We start from the raw sequence: 20684 nt of genomic DNA on the forward strand, positions 1-20684 counted from the left end.
GCTGTTGCCAAGTCAGTTTTCAGTCATGTTCAGGTCTCCATGACCCCATTTGGGGTTTTCTTGGCAAAGATCCTGGAGTGTTTTGCCATTTCCTTCTCCAGCTCATTTTACAGATGAGGAAACTAACTGAGTCAAACAGGGAAAAGTGACTTGCCCAGGGTCACACAGATAGTGTCTGAGGTTGGATTTGAAGTTGGGAAGTTCAGGTCCATCACTGTGCCACCTTCCTGCTTTTCTTAAAACTCTACTAAGATGGAACTTCTGTCATCATCATCATCATCAGTCAGCATTTATTAAGCACCTATTGTGTTCCAGGCAGTATGCTAAGCAACAGGGATACAAAAAACGTGCCCCTCACCTTCACAGGACTCGCATTCTAAAGGGGAGGAGGAGGAGAGGAGATACACATACCTACATATACAGAGATATGTGTGTATAGATACATTCATACACACACACACATATCTGTATGTATAAGGTACAGTGTAATGGGGGGGGGGTTTGCAGTGGTGCAGTTTGCCTACATTGCTGCAGAGATTCTTAGACATCGTTCTTTTAGCTCTAGGAGGGACCTCTCATCCAAGCCTCTCATTTTACAGTTAAGGCCTAGAGAAGTCACTTGTCCAAGGTCACAGGAGTTGTCAGGGGCAGAGCTAAGATTTAACACCTCTCCTCCTCATAGACCAGATCCTGGGCTCTTTGCTTCATGCCATGCTGTTTCCTCCTCACCCTCATAGATTACTGAGGTAATGAGGGTTTGTGCAATGAAGAGGACACACAGAGTATGTGAGGCAGATGGGGGTTGGAGAGTCAGGGTGCTCTGGGGCTCACATAGGGAGGGACTTGAGGGATTATCTTCCCATCTCATAGACAAAGGCAAGTCAGGCTTGGAGGGTTGACTGAGGCATACCCACACTCAGACACTTGGACAGCCCATCTCACCTGATTTCCACTCTACCATGCAGTTTGTGTGTGTGGGGGGGGGGGGAAGGTCATAAGCATTTATAGAGCACCTACTGTGTACAAAGGCACTTTTTAAAATAGCATGTCTAGTGGTAATAGTGGCTATTGCTTTTTTTTTTTTTTTTGAGAGAGAGCGAGCTAGCATGAGAGCGAGCAAGCATGAGCAAGCAATCACTTTAGGCTGTGGGCTTTCAAGAGTTACCACAGAGATGCCCTTCTAGGTTAATCAGATTTGTAATATTTGGGCAAGCTCATTAGAAATCAGAAGCAGAAGTTGTTTTGTATTGGTCATTGTATTCATCATTGATGACCTATGTGACCCTCAGCCATGACTTCCTTTCTCTGGGCTCCATTTTCCTCATCTATAAAAGCAGGGGGTTGAACTAGATGACCTCTGAGGTCTCTTCTGGCTCTAAGTTAAGAGCATAGGATCCATTTACAAATGAATGTGTCCATAACGCCCTCTAGTGTTTCCAAATGTCAAGTACAGCTCTTGGAAGTTTTTTAAAGCAAAAAAAAAAAAAATTTTTTTTTTTGGCTTGAATTACTTTGCTATTTTCAGTTCCCCTTCAGTCTTCAGAAAATGGATTTTTGGTTTGTTATTCCAGTCAAATAAACTGCCTGAGGCTGCACTGACAGATCAGCTCGGTCAGGTTCTATGCTACTATTACCCCACGTCTTGGCTACCGTGTCCTGAACAGACACACATTTCCTTTTCACAGACACATTTACTTCTTGACATGGTGTCAGTGAGCAAGTCAGAAAAAAATCTGAATTAATCATTTTAATCCTGCTGTTTGTGGAGATGCCCGGTTCTTCCTTTGACTGACTGTAGAAAAAGTGGCCTGCAGTTATCTGTGTTCTTAGCTCAGAACAATTCTGCACAGAGTCACTGGCCCTCCTCGGGCTCTCTGGTTCTAAAAGATGAAGATGCTGTTGTTTTAAATGATAGCAAAACAATTTATAGTAATATTTTACATTTGCAAAGGGCTTTCTGGTCTACAAAGCACTTTTTCACAGCCCCCTTGTGAAGTCCATAGTCTTCAGTAAGTAACCCTGGTTTGGATATGATAGAACTGATGCTCTGTGAGCTTAAAGGGCCACATACAAGCTTACAGGGCTGGGACCTGAACCCCTGGGGGTCTGAGTGCAAGACCTGTTTGCTCTCTGCAAGAACACTGCGTGCTTTTAGGTTCCTGACTAGTGAATCAGAGACAAGCAGAAGGGGAGCTACAACCCAAACTGCTCTTTCTTGGGGACTGGCTGCAGGCTCTTATTCTGTGAAACAGAAAGGGGGCTGCTGGCCCAGCCTTTCCTCATTTCTTTTGTCTGGCTGCGTCTAAGCTGTCTTTCGCTATTCCAGAACTCCATATTGTAGTGTGCTCTCACCAGACAATTGGGAGAATTGGCCATTTGGTCAGATCTTTTCATCTTGCCTGATTTTTTCAGTTGTCTCATACTGGCATCTTGGACCTTTTTAGCATCTTGCTAAAGGCTGAGCTTGCTTGCCTGCTTGCCTGTTCTCCTGCCTTTTTTTTTTCTTTTTTTTTTAGTGAGGCAATTGGGGTTAAGTGACTTGCCCAGGGTCACACAGCTAGTAAGTGTTAAGTGTCTGAGGCCAGATTTGAACTCAGGTACTCCTGACTCCAGGGCCGGTGCTCTATCCACTGCGCCACCTAGCTGCCCCTCTCCTGCCTTTTTGAAGGTTCTCAGTATAGGCCTTTCCCTAAGGTGAAGCACTCTGCAGTGTCTCCTGGATATTCCTAGAATCTTGGAGCTTTTCTGCAAGGGCATTTCCAGTGTCCAGCCTACTAGCTGGCACATAAGAATGGGCTCAGGCATTTCTTCCAGCCTCCCACCAGCTGTACAGGGGGCAGTGAGCAGTGGTCCTGAACCTGTGGTAAAAATTATTTGTGATAAAATTATTATTGCAGTTTTTAGCTGACTCATTTGGGAGGGGCCACACCTGGCCCACCCTGAAGTTGCGTATACTTCTGAGGTCTGAAGGAGAGCTCTCCATAGGCAGCTTTTGAAGGACCTCCCCTTTTGGGGGAGGAAGGATTGAACACTCCCTGAAGGGAAGTGGAGGTGCTTCTGGAATGCTGGGTTTTTCCGGAACATGCTCTTTCTCTCTGGCAACTGCTGTTCTGGTGGCACGAGCAACTATAGACTGTCCAGGTTTGGGTGAGTTAATTATGGAAAACCCTAAATTCTTTTGAAATAGCTTAATTGGAAATGATCTGGGGATTGCATAGGCTAAGTTTAGAGTTAAGAGTATTTATCTGTATTTCTTTTTTCCTATTTCCTTGTCTTTGATTTTTATTAGTTTCACCTTTGTTGTTTAATTCCCAAGTAATAAAATCTGATCCTTTTGTGAATTAAAGTTTAAAAACTCCTTTCTTATTGGCCTGGGAGAAATATCTAAAAAGGGCAGTTCAGAGGTGGAGGGTGAACCTAAAAGGTCCCTCCTATTTTCAGGACCCCAATATTTAGGTGAGTCACCCAATTAACGCTCCACATATCAAATTTTGACCTTCACAAACTGAAACCTGGATTTTTGGGTTTTGTTTCTAGGTTTTTAGTCCCTGCCTCTCCCCCACCTTCAAGGGTCTGCCAGACACTTTTGTAACTCAGGATTTTCATTGGATACAGCCAATGGGGAATCTATTTTGCTGAACTATGCATATTTCTTACTAGGGCTTTGTTTTCTTTTTTCTTTTTTTTTCTAGTGAGGAAGGGGGAGAGTAAGGAAGCCTAAGGCACAGAAAAAAGACAGACTGATAGGTTATTGAGGCATCTTTTTTTTTTTTTTTTACTGAGGCAATTAGGGTTAAGTGACTTGCCCAGGGTCACACAGCCAGTAAGTGTTAAGTGTCTGAGGCCAGATCTGAACTCAGGTCTTCCTGACTCCAGGGCCAGTGCTCAATCCACTGCGCCACCTAGCTGCCCGAGGCATCTTTTTAAAAAATGCAAATAACATAATACAAGGAAATAGAAAAGCAAGAAGGCTTTGAAAACTCTAAATTGAATTTAGTATGTATTTTAAAAGAAAAGCGAGTGGTACAGGTAAAGATTCAGTTTTGTGTACAATCTTTTTTTTTTTTTTTTGGTCCTATGTATGTGGAAATGCCCATTTTGGGGTATTTGTTAAATTCAGAATTTAAAAAAAAATTTCAGTAGTGAGTTTTTTCACTTCCATGTCTATTGCTTTATTCTTCTAGGCTTATTGTTTCAAGCAATTTGTTCTGTTCTCCATCAACAAAAATAGTTAGCATTCATAGAGTACTTTATGGGTCACAAAATATTTTACAAATAATTCATTTTCTCCTCACAACAGCTCTGGAAGGTAGATGCTATTATTACCTCCATTTTACAGATGAGGAAACTGAGGCTGGGTTAGAGGATTTGTCCAGGTCCACACAGCTATCAAGTGCCTGATGTGAGATTTGAATTCCTATCTTTCTGACGCAAGGTCCAACAATCTCTCCACTACACCACTGAGCTATGCTGCCCACAACTAAAGAGCAGCCTTTTTTAGTGGCCTCTGCAGCAAAAGCTCCCAATTTTTTAGTCTGTTTATTTAATTTTAAAGAAAAAATCTAAATGTTTTCTCATTTTAGGTAATTCTTTCCCTCCCAGCTTCCCACTTGGATAATTTTTATAAATACATAAATTAGACCTGACTACTAGATTAACAGGGGAAAAAAACTTAGCCAAGAGGGGTCATTACTGTTTACTTTTCTAGTCTAGTTCTTGGTTCTCCTTTTCTTTCCCTCCCCCCATCGGAAAACAAACAAAAAAGTTGTTCAGAATCCTTTGAGGCAGCTTAATAATAGGAGAAGGGGCCCTGGAATCCAGGGATCTCTGTTTTTGAATCCTACCTCTGAAACCTAATAGCTACGTGATCATGGCTAAATCACTTAAGCTCAAAGAAGCCACCTCTTCATCTTTAGATTGGGGAGTAACAACAATTGTAACTCAGAACTTACAGGGATGTTGTGCGTTCCAGTGATAGTGTCTGTAAAACACCTTTTTCAAAAAAGTGCTGTGTAAATATAAACAATTTTTATTATGCAATATTTGATGCCTTAGCTATTTCTTTTTCTCCTATTAGAAGAGAATTGGGGGCAGCTAGATGGTGCAGTGGATAAAGCACCAGCCCTGGATTCAGGTGGACCTGAGTTGAAATCCAGTCTCAGACACTTGACACTTACTAGCTGTGTGACCCTGGGCAAGTCACTTAACCCCCACTGTCCCACAAATAACTAAATAAATAAAATTTGTTGCCACTTTAAAGAAACATTTAAAAAAGAGAGAGAGAATTAAGTCGAGGGTAACTAGTGGTCAAATAATGAACACACATGAGATATGTATACATACATACACACATGCATATGTACATATGCATATATATTAAAAACACACATATACATATTTTTTTACCTGTATGCTTTGCTTAGAGCCAGGGAGTCCATAACCTTTACTCTTCCTTTATTTAAAAAACAAAAAGAATGTACTAAGCTAAAGGTACTTTTAAAATCTGTTTCAACAGCAGGAGTTCCTACATCACGCATCCTTGAGGAACACCACTGGTCTAGGTTGGATCACTTTTCTCCCTTTCTTACCCTCCCTGACCACCCTGTCTCCTAACTGTTCAATCCTATTCTTTGTAAAACTATCTTAGTGAGAATAACCTTCAAGAAGACCTCTTTGATCAGATCCTTGCTGGAAAGTTGGAATTTCCTGCACCCTATTGGGATAACATCACTGACTCCGCAAAGGTAAGCCTGTCTCCCGACGCTTTCTTTTACTGATACTTTACTGATATCCAGCCATCTGGCTGCATGCTGTTTGTGGTGACTAACCATGCCAGCATCAGCCTCTGAGCAGCCTACAGAGCCTGTAAATTCTGGTTCTGGAGTGATGTACTGAAAGGCAGACAGATGCAAAGAATGGAGGGCTGTACCTGCTTATCTCCCCTATGGGCTGGAAGCCATGCTTGGCATCAGATGGATGACTCCACAGTGCTCACTGTTCTTTAGATTCATTCAGTCGCACCATCCTTGTTTGAGGTCTTTAGACCCACCTCTGAACACTGGCCTGACTGTGTGAAAGACTCCCCTCCCACTTGACCATTCTCCCCGGGGAAAGATTAGGAAAGGGTCAGTGATAACAGTCTTTGGTTGGGTAGAGCACAGACCCTCTCTCCTTCTCTTGCTCTTTGCTCTTCTTCATCTCTTCATAGGAATTAATCAGCCAAATGCTGCAAGTCAATGTGGAGGCGCGATGTACAGCGGCACAGATCCTGAGTCACCCCTGGGTGTCAGTAAGTACCTTCTTCTTCTCCTAAAGGACCACCTCCCTTCTGGTTACCATGTTGCCTCTGTCCTTCCCATAGTTCAGGTATGGATAGTGTTCCACATTTAACTTTAGTAGTCAAGAAGGCATCTGTCCTTTCTCCTATGTACACTCAGACCCTCTCTGTGCCCCAACATTCAGCATGCTGTGCCGTGAGACTAAAGAGGTAGAAAACTATGCTGTGTTAGCCAATGGAAGCCTAGGTAAAGCCATTTCATCTCTACAAGCTTTGGTTTCCTTTTCTAAAAAATGTGGATCCCTACTCTCCTTACATGTAGTTCCCTTGGAAGTCTGCAATAGCAATAGAAGGTGTTTATACTACGTCCTTCAGTGGTTTGGTATGAGGACCAGGTAAAGCAATTTGTAAACCTTAAAGCTTCTTAGAAATGCAGTCTGCTATAGAGTGAGCCAAGAAAGGGTACTTCTGCCTAAGAGAGGCCTTGGCAGATTAGGTGAGAGAACGCTTTGGACAGTCTGGCGAGGCTCTGGTCCTTCTCTCAGAAGAATTTTTTAAATAATTGAAAGAAATGCTAAATTTCCTTTAGAGGCTAGTGAAAAGTGAAGATCCCCCTCCCCACCTTCATTCAAATTCATAAACCCACTGAAACCCATCTGTGGATTATGGATCTCAGGTCAATAATCTTCACCCTTGTTGGGGGTTGGAAGGTTCTTTTTTCCCCCATGCACGACCTCATGGCCTCACTGAGGATGTTCTAAAAAAGCATTTCAATTGGTGCCTGGATGATGTTTCTTGAATTAGGGAGGCTTTGCAAGTAATCTCAATTAACCAATGGGCCATATGATAATTTGCATTTTCCTCATGCCTGATGTTGTCATATTAGCTTAGCCCAAGGCACTGTTCTGTTATGCCAACACATTTGGATTCAGTACCTCTCAGCTTGTGTATGATATGAAGTCATTTGGGGCAGTTAGCAATTCTGAGGCTCCTCATTTGATTAGCGGCGGGAAATAATTAAGTAAATTGTCAATTAAAATGATAAAATACTTAATTGGTTTCAGCATTGTGTGCTAGTGATGGGAGGGGTTTGGAGTATAATATAAACTCTTCTAAATATGGGGGGCCAGGGACCCTTCTTATTCTTGGCACCCAAGGCCTGAATTCTGTAGTTCCTCTTTGTTCAGACTACACAAGGAAGGCGTCTGAAGGCTTCAAACAATCAAAGGCTCTTAAAGTTGGAAGGCACCTTAGGTGTCATCTAGTCCAGCCTTCTACCCAGTATAGGAGTTCTCATTATAATATTTGTGACTGATGGTTACCCTGTGTCCACTTAAATATTCCAGTAGTAGATGGAACTCACTTGACTCTTGTTGGACAATTCTAGCTCTTAGAGAAGTCACTGTATTTTTGGAACTGAAGTCTGTTTTCCTGTAGTAGAAAGAAGGCTAGTTTAGGAGTCAGAGGAGCTAGCTTCAGATCTGTTACCCATGGGCTGATCACTTTCCATTTCTGGACACCATGTTTTTTGCCTGGAAAATGAAGGGGTTGGATCTTGACAGCCCCTTCCAGCTCCAGATCTTAGGAGAAATATGTGGGTTTTTTGCCAAAAAGGGGTGAAGTAGTAAAGGGCGCTTTCTGAATGAGGGCCAGCCATGGTCTGGGAGAAGAACAGGGCAGGCAGAACTTCCTTCCAGACTTGGCATAGGGCCAGGCTCTCTTTAACCGGTGTTTTAGATTCCCAGTTATCATCTGCCATCCTGTTGGCCTTGGGAGCTGGAGAGTCACATGTGGCTTCTCTTCTCATAGGATGATGCCTCCCAGGAGAATAATATGCAAGCTGAGGTCACAGGTAAACTGAAACAGCACTTTAACAATGCCCTACCCAAACAGAACAGTACCAACACCGGCGTCTCCGTCATCATGGTAAGTGGGCCCAGCCATGACCTCTTCCACAGACTACCAGCTCATCTCCTCAAGTAAATAGGAGAGCTCCCTCCCCCAATTCTTGGTAGTGAAGGCAGCGTATTCCCATGCCCCTTATAATGAGCCAAGGAAAGCCCTGTCTTTGTTGTTTTACAACATGAAACTTGCATGTCATGTGGTTGGTCCCAATATCTAAGAGTTGATCAGAAGTACACTATGGGGAAAACCCACCTGCCTTGGTATACACTGACAGCAGCCAGTGGCTCTTCCCTTCCAATGGTAACTTCCCCCCTCATCTTACACTAGACTGTCTGGTATCCGTTTCTGCTCCATTTTTCTGAGATGCTTAGACACTAAGAAAAAATTCTCTCTCCCTGAGATTCTGAGCCTCACTAAACCAGAGGATGACTTGCTGGTGCATCTATAACAATTTGGAGCTTGGAATGAAGAGCAGCTTAAGTGATTTCTTGACCAATGAGGATATAAAGTAGTACCAAAAAGTGAAGTCAGGGAGAAAAGTTGCCTGAAGGTGAAGATTTAGCCCATAGGGAGATTTTTCAATTTTCAGTGTCTCTCTCTCTCTCTCTCTCTCTCTCTCTCTCTCTCTCTCACACACACACACACACACACACACACACACACACACACACACACACACACACCAGTTCCAGTGATCCCAGTCTTAAGAGAAAAGGGGGTTTCTGGGAATTCTAGAATTGAGGTGATCTTAGGGCCAGAATGAGCCATGACTGCCTGAGTTTAGAGCCACCTAAGCATCCTCCTCTCTGGGGTGTTCTCCAGTGGCCCTGTTCATCCTGTCTAGCTCCTTTCCTTTCCTTATCCTCTTCTGAGGAGAGTTTGCAGCCACTTGGCCTGGCCTCTGCAGTCTCTGCAGCTGCTTTACCCTTATGCTCTTAGAAAAGTCCCTGATCATTCACCCTCCCCTCCCCCTCCTTCTTGGAGGGAAGAGAGCCAGGATTGGTATTGACATCCTCATCATGGTTGAAAAATGATTGTTTTAATAGCACGTTGTAGACTACATGGGAACTCCATGTAGAGGGAGAACTAGCTCATTTGTCTGCCTGTCCAGAGTCCCCCTCCCCCAAGCCCGGACCCATTCCGGACTCTCTCTGGTCTTGTGCCACGTGCAGTTTGTGGAAAGGTCACCTCTTGCCCTCTTCCTTCTCAGCCTCATCAGTCCTTTGAAGCTGGCCCCTTGGGTGACTTCATTTGCATTGGCAGCCCCCTGAGTGCTCTCCCAGCTCAGAGCTAAATCACACCAGTAGAAGCTGTGGGCTGTTTTCCTTCTCGAAAGTGACGGAGCCCTCTGACACGCCTCGGCTCTATTTGGGGATGCCGGGCCAAAATGAAGGCAGGGTTTAGCCGATCTTGGCTTTTGTGATCCGTTAACTGCCTTCAGCTAAAAAGCCTGAGAAAGTAAGTGACCTGAAAGAAGGCTGTCCCAACTGTGCTTTGACAGCTTTGAGAGAACCATCTTGGCTTAGCAACAGCAGGACGCCCATTACCCAGTGACTTCTGTTGCATTCCACTTAGAGCGTCAAGCCTTGTTGTGTAATGTCAGGAGAAGCAAAGCACTCCCATGTTCTCCAGAGCCAGGCAGATGGGGGAGGAACTTGGAGAAACGGGCTGAGAAAACAGGAGCGGCGTAACCAGCACGCTCCAAATGGAATGCAAACCCTCCAGATAGGAGACCAAGCAGCCGTGGTCTTGCTAACCGAACCAGGGGCTCAGAGCATTCCCGAGAGGCAGACTCTTTGTCAGGCTGTGGTTCACACCCTGGAAAAGCCAGGCTCGTTGCTTAAGCCACTCTCCATCTCAGCGGCAGAGATAGGCAGATTCTGCAGGCCTGATGGCTGGTCCCTTCACAGAAAACAGGGTTTCTTGACCTTCCTGAATCAGTCTGTCTGGCCCCTTTCAGATTACAGCATTCTGATCTCATGTTGATTGGAAACAGGGCTCCTCCCCAGAGCGACCACCATAGTGCTCCCTGGCTAACTTTCAAACCAGGGATTACACACACACATGAAATGTATAATCACTTAGGAGTGCTTGGGAACTCCCAGGCATTCTGGAAAAAGCTCTGTGTATCCATGTGACTTGTGAGTCCTCATTTCGAGCTCAGTGGCAGAAGCCTGTCCAACTTTGTATTCCCTACACAACTCTGCACGTCATTGGCCTTAAGTCCATGCCAAAAGCCAACTGTCCCATTCAGACTGGAGGAGGAGGGCAGGCTGGGTGATTTGGACCCTAACAACAGCATTACTTAAGTCAGTGCTGAATGATGATAGTCCCCTTCAGATTAGCAAGAGGAAGGCAGAGTAATTTGGACCCCACTGATTCTCATTCATCCTTGAAGCTCAATGATGGAGTTTGTCTTCTCTGTTCTCCCACCCTAAAAACAAAAAAACCAAACAAACAAAAAACCCCAAACAAACACACACCCCGGCTTGGAGAATGAATATTCCATGGGGTGTGATAACTTTTCTCTGTACAATACAGGGGCTGGGGCACAGTTGTGTGGTGGAAGTATATACTGCTTCTGTGTTGTTCCTGTCATTCTCATCACCAATTAATAGAGATTGTCTGTGTTACTCTTTTCTTGGGAGAAATTCTAAAATTCCAGTGGTGATATTCCACTCAGTGCTTGAAAGTTTCTAAAGCTCTTTCCCCACAGTGACCCTGTGGGAGACCTCCTCTCTAGTTCTAAATGAGAAAACTATGTGAAGGCAGAGAGGGGTCCCCCCCCCCCCCGCAAGAATTCTTGGAATAGGGAGTGAGGCAGGCACTTGCCCATTTCGGGCACTGTGATGCAGGAATGTTCATAAAATGTATCCGGCGGGGTAGACCGAAGCCCCGTCATAATGGTCTTAGCGAGATTTGCCCCCTCCCTCCCATAGAGTCTAGTCACCTTTCATGCCTTGGGACCCCATCAGAAGGCTTGGGGAAAGTTGCATTTGCTAACAGAGCCAACAGAAAGGAGGTTGATGATTTTATCTACCTTTTATTTGACAGTTTGATTTGACAGTTTGAGAGGGACTTCCGAGTTCCATTCTTTATCCTGCTGAGATTGTGGATAGACCTGAAGCAGAATCCTGGTATTCCAAATGTTCCGCTTGATCAGAGCACTTTCTAATTCGCAGCTCTTCTTCAGTCTGCATGCCTGTCGCAGATTTCTGCCACAGTCCAGCGCTTAGCTTCTTATTGGTGTGGGCTTTTCTGGGCCTTTGGTGTCCTGACGTCCTTCCCGGCTGATGAAGCATGGTCAGAGAAAATCTAATTCATGCGATCGCTTCTCTGACTGTGCTGCCGCCGTCTTCCAGCATCTGCAAAACCAGATGGTGCATGGGAGGCATTCCAACGACTCCCACCCTGAACTTCCTCCACCCTCTTCCTTTTTTTTCTCCCCCGGGTAGAAAAACTAGTCTGATATGACCCACAGCATCAGAAAGAGCAATATCCCAACTGCATTTCTTTTATTTAAAAAAAAATTTTTTAGGCAGATATTTGTAACTGTGGCCTAGGGCAAAGAAAGTCAATTTCTGAGAATAGGATTTTGAGGTCAAGGAGGGGCCTCAGAATTCCCATAAGCAGTTTGGCCCAGCGGGAGCTCCCTATTCTCCATTGGACAGCACTTTTCTGGGTCATGGACAGGTCTTGAAGGCCATCCCTTTCAGATGGAAGTCCCAGGGGGCTTGAGGTTGGGATGGACCAAGTTTACATGAAAAGGCTGAATGCCAGTCTCAGTTAAACGGAGGTGAGGCCATCCTGTGGTAGAGACGGGGAAAGGCAATGAGAAGCCTAGCTCACTGCTGCAGTACTAACACAGGTGGCATTGTAGGAGAAAGGGGGTTTCCTCTGCCCAGAATCATGTTTCTATTTAAGGGTAGGTTTGGGGGGGATGAGGGGATGGAGGTACCTTAATGGTAAAAGAAAAAAAAAGCAAAGAAAAAGAAAGAAAGAAAATGTTTGATTGGTGTTGGTTCTGTTTAAAGTAAGTCTAGTTTCTGTCCCTTGCTTCCTTCCTTCCTTCTTCCTCCTCTTCTACCGCCCGCATTGCTTTCCTCTGACTAGGTCCAAGGCAACGGTACGTACTAACGGCAACGCTTTGTTCTGCTGCGCACATATGTGTTGGTCTAATTCACAGGAGGAGAACAGGAGAAATAACTCGGGCTTACTTTGTTTCCCTCTGTTCTCTAGGATAGAGAAAGTGGGAGCTTGGGGAAAGGGGCTTTTCTTATTAACTCGATAGCCCTGTGGAATCTGGGCACTGGGTCACAGGACCTCCATTAACTTGCATCCTCTAATGGTAACAGTATTAGACTGTGGTCTAGAGCAGGGCTTCTTAAAATGTTTCCCCTCGTGACCCCTTTAAGTCCCAAGAAATTTTTACATGACCCCAGGTATATAGGTAGAGAAAATACGTGTACACAACCTTTTACTGTTGTCAAATTTTTCACACACACCCCCCATTCAGTTATGTGACCCTACCCACAGTTTAAGAAGCTTTAGTCTAAAGACCTGGCTTTTAATCTCTGCTCTCTCTTTAGACGTGTGACTCTGGGCAAAATCCTTAGCCTCCCTGGCGCCATAGCTTTCTCGCCTGTTAAATGGGGGTTGGACTAGCTGATTGCAGAGTCCTCATACTTCCTCCAATATTCCAGTACCTGTGATGCCATGCACTTCTTGAAGGAGATAAGGGTTTCTGATGTCTCTTTTCTATCTTCTCTGAATCTTTTTTCTCCCTAAGAAACAACAGCAAGTTGTTGCTGGGAAGACCTTAGAGAAAGCTCCTCTAAACCAGTTTCCTCATTTTGAGGGGGAATGAAAAACTGAGGCCCAGAGAGATGAATTTAGTGTGAAGCTCATTTAAGACCTGGCTTTATTGACTGAAGTTTCACCCTTAGGTTCTGCTCTGTAGGTGCCTAGATTCTAAGCAGAGCACTTGTTCTGGAGCAGGTGAATCTTAGGTGCCACGTTGCATGTGCTTGAATGATGGGGAGAAACCTGAGGGCTGAGGACTATAAACAGCCAGGATTCCCCAGACTGTAGTTTATCCCTGGAGACCTGGGAAAAACACACAGAAACAAGGGCAGAGGGAAGAAGGTAGAACAGATCTGACAGATCCCTCCTCCAGGGCCAACAGGAGTGACTCGAACACGCTGCAGGGAGTCCTTCTCGGGGTCACCGAGGATTCTTCAGAGCCTCCTTTTGGGAACAAAAGTCCCCGCCTGGTTAGAAGGGTCTACAGAGATCTCTTGACGGATCTCAACAGAGATCAAGTTATTTTACAAGGCTGGCCCTCTCAAACCTCAAAGAGGAACAGTGGTGCCAAAAGTCACCCATTTTCTTTGCCTCCCAACCCTCCCCTTCACTGCCATTGGTGGGATGCTCTGTGGTGGCATTCTGTCTAGCTGAGGGGAATGCTTCCTCTAGCAGCCCTTCACAGTACTCACATCCTTTCCATGATCGAGAAATCCCTTTCCTTAGTGGGGGGGAAAAGTGAGCATCGCAAGGTTCTGGAGAGCTCTGTGAGTCTGCCAGGAACACTTGAAAGGAAAACAGTTGTGCTTCTTCCTGTGATTTGGGGTGTTCTCAGGGGACTGGGGCAGGGGCAGGGGGTAGAGTTTCAATTCTTAGAGAATGAAGAGGTATCTCCAACTCGTAATGAATTAAGTGGTAAGCTTACAATGGGCTCCCCTATCGCCTGGCCCCAAATGAAGGGACCAGGCCTTCTCTGCAGGCCTGCTTGGGTCACTGCACGTGCCAAGTGCTTTAGAGCAGAATTCTCTTGGCAGGAGCTGGTTCCTGAAGTAGGGTGACCTTGAGCTATTTTCCCTTTGAGTTTCTGTTGGGAGAAAAGCCCGGTGTCATTTCTCCTGGTCTGTTCTTGAGTCCAGTGCATGCTCCTGTGTGTTGTTTGGTATTTTAAATAGCGATGATATAAATGGACATAGCTTCTGGGTTGAACCTTATTCTTCCTATGCTGTTTTCCCCTCCAGAACACAGCTCTAGATAAAGAGGGTCAGATTTTCTGCAGCAAGCACTGTCCAGATGCCAGCAGAGCTGGGATGGAGCAAACCTCTCCCATTCCTTCTCCTGCCAAGGAGCCTCCCATGCCCGCGTCTGCAGACCTCCATCTCTTTGCTTCTCCGGAGACACCCACCTCCCCCAGGCCTCCGGCAGCAGCCAGCTGTGAACGTGCTGGGTCCTGGCGTCGCCTTCGTGACTGACACTCGGCCGGACCAGCTGCAGCGCACAGCCATGTTGGGAAGCCCAGTCTCTCCCCTACCCCTCTCCTCTCCCTGTCGTGGCTGGTTTTTAAGTTTGTCACCCTGGGGAATCAGGGGCCTAATGTTGGGGAGTACTATGGCTTGTGGGAAACTGCGGGAGCTCTGGCATCTGCCTGGAGCATGCTGTGGTATGGACTTTGGACAAACACATTTTGAGCTCTTTTTGGAAACATCCAATTTTCTGTTTAATGGGCACCTCAACCCTCTCCCCTTAGCCCTTCCCATCAGCAGAGCTTGTCACTTTCTCAAGCACTAACTGCATTTTTTAAATAGAAACTCTTTGGATGGACTAAGATACTTTCCTTTCTTGGAACATACAGAACTCTGCTAGGCAGAAGAATTTTTCTCTCAAAGAGGCAAAACCTTTTCATTTGCTCCTTAGCTCCTTGGCACAGGTCAGTGCCCTGTTAAAGAGTCGCAGCAGTGCAAAGAGCCTCATTGTGCAGCCCAGAAAAAGGGAAGCGCCTGACACAGGGAGGAGGAATCAGGATTTTGAACCCAATCCTCCAAAACCCAGACTCAGAGAAGATGTGGCAGTCTCATTGCTCATGAAAACACTGGGTATTTATTTGTTCAAAGATTGGGGTGGGGGGCGTTTCTTTCCTATGTGTTCTGAAGCTTTCCTTTTGTTCTCCTCTTTGAAAGTTGCATCTCTCCCAGGCTCTATTAGGAAATGACAATTCACTATTCCTTTGGTCTTTTGAATGGCAGGCTTGGCTGCCTCATGCCAGATAACCTAGATTGGGGGCTGTTTGCCCTTCCATAGAAAGTAAATGGAGAGAAGATGGTGTTCCCTTGCTTGAAGTGGCCACAGATGTTTTCTTCCATCATCCTGCTTCTTGTGGGACAGGTCAATGTGCAGACAACGTGCACAATCCTGTGTAGATGCTGGGAAGGATCGCTGAGATGAGAGACCTTGACCATCCTGGAGCCCTGAACACCCTCGGAGGAAGGTGCTACGAGTGCTTCACATGCTAGCTGTTGTGGGAGAGGAGACTCTTCCTTCCTTTCTCCCACCCTGCTCATTTCAGTAATGTATCTAATCCACTGATTTGGTTTACCTGCTCGTCTTTCACAAGCGTGGCCTGTGTGATTTGTTGTGGCTTCGTGTTGAGTTTGCAGTGTTAACCGACCTACAATAAACTTTTTCTTGATGAGAAAACAATCATTGGTTAGAGGGAGGGAAGAGCCAAAGTAACTTCATTATTCTGAGAACTCTTGGACCCATGACTTGGTTTTTATCAAGGTCTGCTTCGAGCCAGTTTTAGCAGAAGCCAGCATCCCTTTGGGCTAGGTCCTGGATTGAGGAGGGCATCCACCTTGAGAAGTTATGTGGGGATGACTCCACATCTTAGGGACACCTAATGGAAGGAAAGTAAAATGCATTTTTATAACTTGATCCATGGGCTTTTCAAATAAATCATGGACAGAAAAAGGTAGACTATAAATAGTAATGAAGTAAGGACCGCTTATCAAAGCCAGCTAGACTTAGAGGAAACTGTGTGTGGTTGAAAGATTATGAAGTTTCGTTTAGAAGTGAGTAAGGTTAGAGAGCAGTATACCAGGTTGGAAACCCAAACATGAGCCCAACATATAATCAACAAGTTCTTGGCCGTCTTATCTAGGAACAGGCGGCCTCGGCCGGTCTGGCCCCCGGCTCACCGATACTGCTGTAGACCATTTGCACCATTCCTTTTTCCACTTCTGTAAAAGGAAGATAAAACATATTTGCTTTGTGCGAAGGGCTAACTAGTGATCCAGATAGAAAGAGAGAAGCTTTGTAGGGAAAGGTGAGAAACAACTACCCAACACTAGCTTAGGGGAATTTTCATGTTGAATGTTTTTGACAAACTGACCTTGTTTCTTATTGGAAGGGGGGCAGGTTGCTGTAGGCATACAGTATTCTGATTTGAGCATGGCATTTAATATTTTTCATTGACGTCCTTTTGATTGATGGGACAAGTACAGCCTGGATCATAGCGCTGGTAAGCAGATCTTCATGAACAGTTTGGTACCACCCTGGCGAAGCACCTTGCACCTGACCTGTTGGACCTTGTTACCAGTGATTTATATGGAGACATGCAAAGCCTTTTGATGAAGTCTATGGGTGCTAGGAGGCTGGGTGCATAGCAAATGTTTATTCTATAGGGAGGTCAGAGGGACTTCACAGGCCATCTAGTTCAACCCCTTCATTTTACAGATGAGGGAACCAAGACCGTGGAGGTTAAATGACTTGCTATGGTCACATGAGTAGGAAAGTATCAGAAATTGGATCTGAAGATGACAATCAGTGCTCCAAAATAATGTTGTAGACTGGAATGGGGCCAAACCAACAAGGTTAAAATTTAATGGGGGGGGGTGTTGTGTAATATATTGGTTTTTTTGAAAATCTAATGTGCAGACACAGAACAAGAAGAATCTGGACTGGATAACAGTGTGTGTCAAAAATCAAGCAGTTGTAACATGTAGTATGTTTTTTTTTAAAAAGCCCTACAATTTAATCTTTTGGTTCTATTAACAGGAGCATAATTGTATATCATTCTCCTGTCCTTCAGTCAGACCATGCCTGGAATGCTGAGCTCAGTTCGGGGCACCCCATTTAATAGGGAACATTTGTGAGCAGCCCTGGGAAGACAAGCCGGCTGGTTGGCTTGCTTAAAGCAAACCACTACAACAAACGGCTTGAGGACCCCGGGGACAGTCAACAACAAGAATTGATGTTAAAGGGGAAGGCATGTTATGTTCATGCTTTTTGAAAATAATGTAATGCTGAAAAATTAGATTTGTTGGGTGTGGTTTCAGAAGGTGGCAGCAGAGGTAAGTTACCCAGGGTGCCAAGGAGGCCGGTTTCAGTCCAGTTTATGGAAGAACTACTGTCTCCACTCATTGGACTTGTACAGAAGTAGAGCGGCCTGCCTAGGATGGATGACTGGTGATATTCAGAGGGGATTCTGGAGTGGGCATGAGGTCAGACTAAGTGACCTTTCAAGTCCCTCCCAAGTCTTGATTCCAAGGTCTTCATATATTGAACAAGCATTTTATTAAATACTCTCTAGTTTACAACCTTGCAGGTGAAGAGTTCAGGTACCCAAAGATGTGGCCTTTTCATTCTGTGCTTATTCTAAAACATCTTGGGTGTGATACATTAGCATGTTAGAGGGGTTCTGTCATGGCAAAGTTCTTTAGTGAGTGAGTCTTCATGGCTCATTGTCACCCTTTGCAGCATCTTGTGGCTGTAAGGAAAAGAAAACTTATGGTGATAACTGGCTACTGAAGGGCTTTAATACTGATGAATTTCCCCTTTTATGAAAAGCAACTTAGGACAAGATTTAGGGGCAAGCGTTTTCCCACGATGGGTCTGGTTTGTTTTGTTTTTAATTTTACGAAGCTGGACAGCTGTTAATACAGGGAAAGGGGGAAGGAAACTCAAAAGAATAAATATACCATTGCAAGATTTGATTTCTCATGTTGTTGTCCCACTCAGGCCACAGTGATTTGATAACATTTACAGGTGTCTGTAATTTGTGGGGATAATCTGTTCCCTTCTAGTGCAAACCACACCCTCCTTTCTTAATGGGGAGAAGAAGAAACAAACTGAGCCTTTGTTCTTCCAGGCCGGGCGTGAGTGCTCTTCCCTCTAATCTCAGCTGGGCTGAGAGCTAATCCACACTGTCACTAATAGTTCTGAGCATGATTTTAGACACCTAGGAATCTGTCATATAATCAGGTTCAATCTTGCTGCAAGATAAATTTAAAATGCTGAATTTTTTTTTTCTAGTGAACCAAGAAGAGATAGGAAAGCGGGAATGTTTTTTCTCCTGTTCAGGTACACCTTTCCCTTCTGGGGTACTTACATTTGATATTTCCCAAACGAATTTCTTCCTGTGCACCTGCTACCATGAAGCATCCACAACATGAAATGGAATAAATGCTATAAAAATGAGGATCTTTTTAACCAAGTGATAAACATGAGTTTGAAGGAGAGGAAGCACCGCATAGATGTGCTGTGTGGGTTTGAATAGTTTACATAGGGTTAGTATAAGGATACGCACATGTCCATCTTTTGGTGTGTTTGATGTCTGTAAGTTTTGGTGGGTCTGTTGTGATTTTCAATGGTGTCTCTAAACTGCAAATAGAATGAGGGTTCTTAACCTTTTTGTGTGGATGACGGACCCTTTCGGCAATGTGGTAAAATCTGGGGGCCCTTTTTTAGAATAATGCTTCCAAGTGCATAAAATAAAATATGTAGGATTACAAAGGAAACAAACTATCTTGAAATATTTTCTTCATCAATATTCATGGACCATTCCTGAAATCAATCCATGGCTCCCAGGTTAAGAACTCCTAAAAGAGGCTACCCACTGATGTTGCTGCTTACCCCACCCCACTGGGAAATCATTTATATGCCTACATTTACCATATGCACATAAATACATACAAGTCTCCCTGAAGTAAAGAGGAGTGTCCTAGGTGTATGCTGGGAGAATTAGTTTCTGAATTTGGAAAGAGTCTGGATTAATCCTGAAGGACTAAGTGATTAAAATGCAGCAGATTATACAGAGTAGACAAGAACAGCCAGAAATTGTTGACTCAATTAAGAATTACTCCTATGGTAGAAGAATCTATGCCAAAGATAAAACAGTGACAAAAATCTGGGGAAAGGCCATGCATTGCAGCTTGGTAAAAGATGATTGCCTAAGGAAGAGGAGCAGCATGGCCCAAACACCAGTCTACTTTCCTAGGGAAATACAGTGATGAGAAGAAATGCAGTTAAGTTAGGCCGAATGGTCATCAATGCAGACTCCGAAACACCAGACCTGCATAAGTCATCTTAAATAATCTAGCTTGTGATACTCATCTTGCACAATCCCTGTGTTTTCTGGAAATCATAACAACAAAAAAGAATTGTGGGAAGTGTCATACCAAAATAAAAAAGAAATACATCCTGGCTGGAAGAGACTTAGTGAATGTACTTCTGGACCCAGCTGTTCTTTTTTCAGTGGACCTATAAAGGGGGTGGAGGGCAGTGCTAATATGAATGGGAGCACAAGAGTACAGCAATCTAAAAGGGCCATGTGATGAAGTTTCTCTCTGCTAAACATAGCAGAAAGTATCTAGTGAAAAATCTACCCCCGACTTCATTTCCCCCATGGATAGGAACTGCTTTGATTTTATAACAAAATGACTGCTCATTGAAGTAGACCTGTGGTCGACTCGTCCTGTATTCACTAACATTCTTTTTTATTGGAAAATCTGAAGTAGAATAGTTTGCTGGGAAGGGCCAATAAGTGGAAGACAGGATTCCAATCCTGCCTGTTACTTCCATGTGGGCTTATTGTAAACGTGACTTTTAGAAATGATTATCAGATGGGCATGGAGCTTCTAAGACAACTTACAAGATGGAAGTATCATCCTTTATTTACATGTGCCCTGGAGTTGAGTTGCTTCCACACAAAGCTGGAAGATGTTGACTGTCCTATAGACATGTCTGGTATTATTTAATAAATAGGTTAATCCTTAGCATTCTCACATGCTGTCTGATTTGTCTTCTGTAGAGTTCTGGCGTGTGGTATTCATTCTTTCCCTTGTCCTCAATGGAAAAGCAAAATCTCCTTTTCCTACAAGGGCCATCATGGAATTGTACTCATACCAACCCTTGTGTATTTGTCGGGAGTTTCCTTTGATATCTCTTCTCTAAAACTTGGTGCTTTCCCCTTGGATGAACTGGCTGCAATTCTTAAGACAGCAGAAACTTCGGGCTTGGTAGAGTTACATTTAAATGAAGATAAACATGATTAGAAAGAAAATCTTACATTTCTTGTTACCAATCCATGCCTTACCCACAAGCCCTAGTAACTGCCCCTGCTGACTCATTTCTTGGGCAACAGCGTCTTCATGTTTCATCACAGTAGCACCTCTACTTTACCCAGTTTTTAAATAATGTTTAAATTCTTGCTTGCATTTAGTGGGTTTCAAAATGAATTTTTGACATAAAGACTCGGCTAAAGTTGATGAAATATGCAAATGGAAAAGTTTTTAAAAAATGGTTCTAAGCCAGAAGTCAGTTTGCAGTGATGCCAGTCATGTTATTCTTTGAAATGCTATTTTCCTTGTGTATTAGCTTTCGGAACTGTGGGATAGATTTGAAAAAAGAATAAAGAAACCAAGAT

General features: G+C 44.2%; 1 protein-coding gene across 8 annotated transcripts in view; it reads left to right on the forward strand.

The window, feature by feature from the left end:
* DCLK2 (doublecortin like kinase 2) overlaps positions 1-20043 on the forward strand; it is a 216141-nt gene extending 196098 nt beyond the window's left edge. For 4 of the 8 annotated variants that reach the window (XM_043970689.1, XM_043970686.1, XM_043970687.1 and 1 more), the window contains 4 exons: positions 5648-5744; positions 6209-6289; positions 8087-8203; positions 14224-20043. In XM_043970689.1, coding sequence (XP_043826624.1) covers positions 5648-5744; positions 6209-6289; positions 8087-8203; positions 14224-14454 — 526 coding nt within the window. In that variant the 3' untranslated portion in view covers positions 14455-20043. Of the gene's footprint in view, positions 1-5647; positions 5745-6208; positions 6290-8086; positions 8204-11236; positions 11320-12295; positions 12309-14223 lie in introns of all 8 variants that reach the window. The other 4 variants (XR_006353556.1, XR_006353557.1, XR_006353555.1 and 1 more) reach the window with 3 other exon arrangements.
* Positions 20044-20684: the final 641 nt, after the last annotated feature.

The sequence above is a fragment of the Dromiciops gliroides genome, chromosome 6 (assembly GCF_019393635.1).
Source record: "Dromiciops gliroides isolate mDroGli1 chromosome 6, mDroGli1.pri, whole genome shotgun sequence".
Taxonomy (NCBI): Eukaryota; Metazoa; Chordata; class Mammalia; order Microbiotheria; family Microbiotheriidae; genus Dromiciops; species Dromiciops gliroides.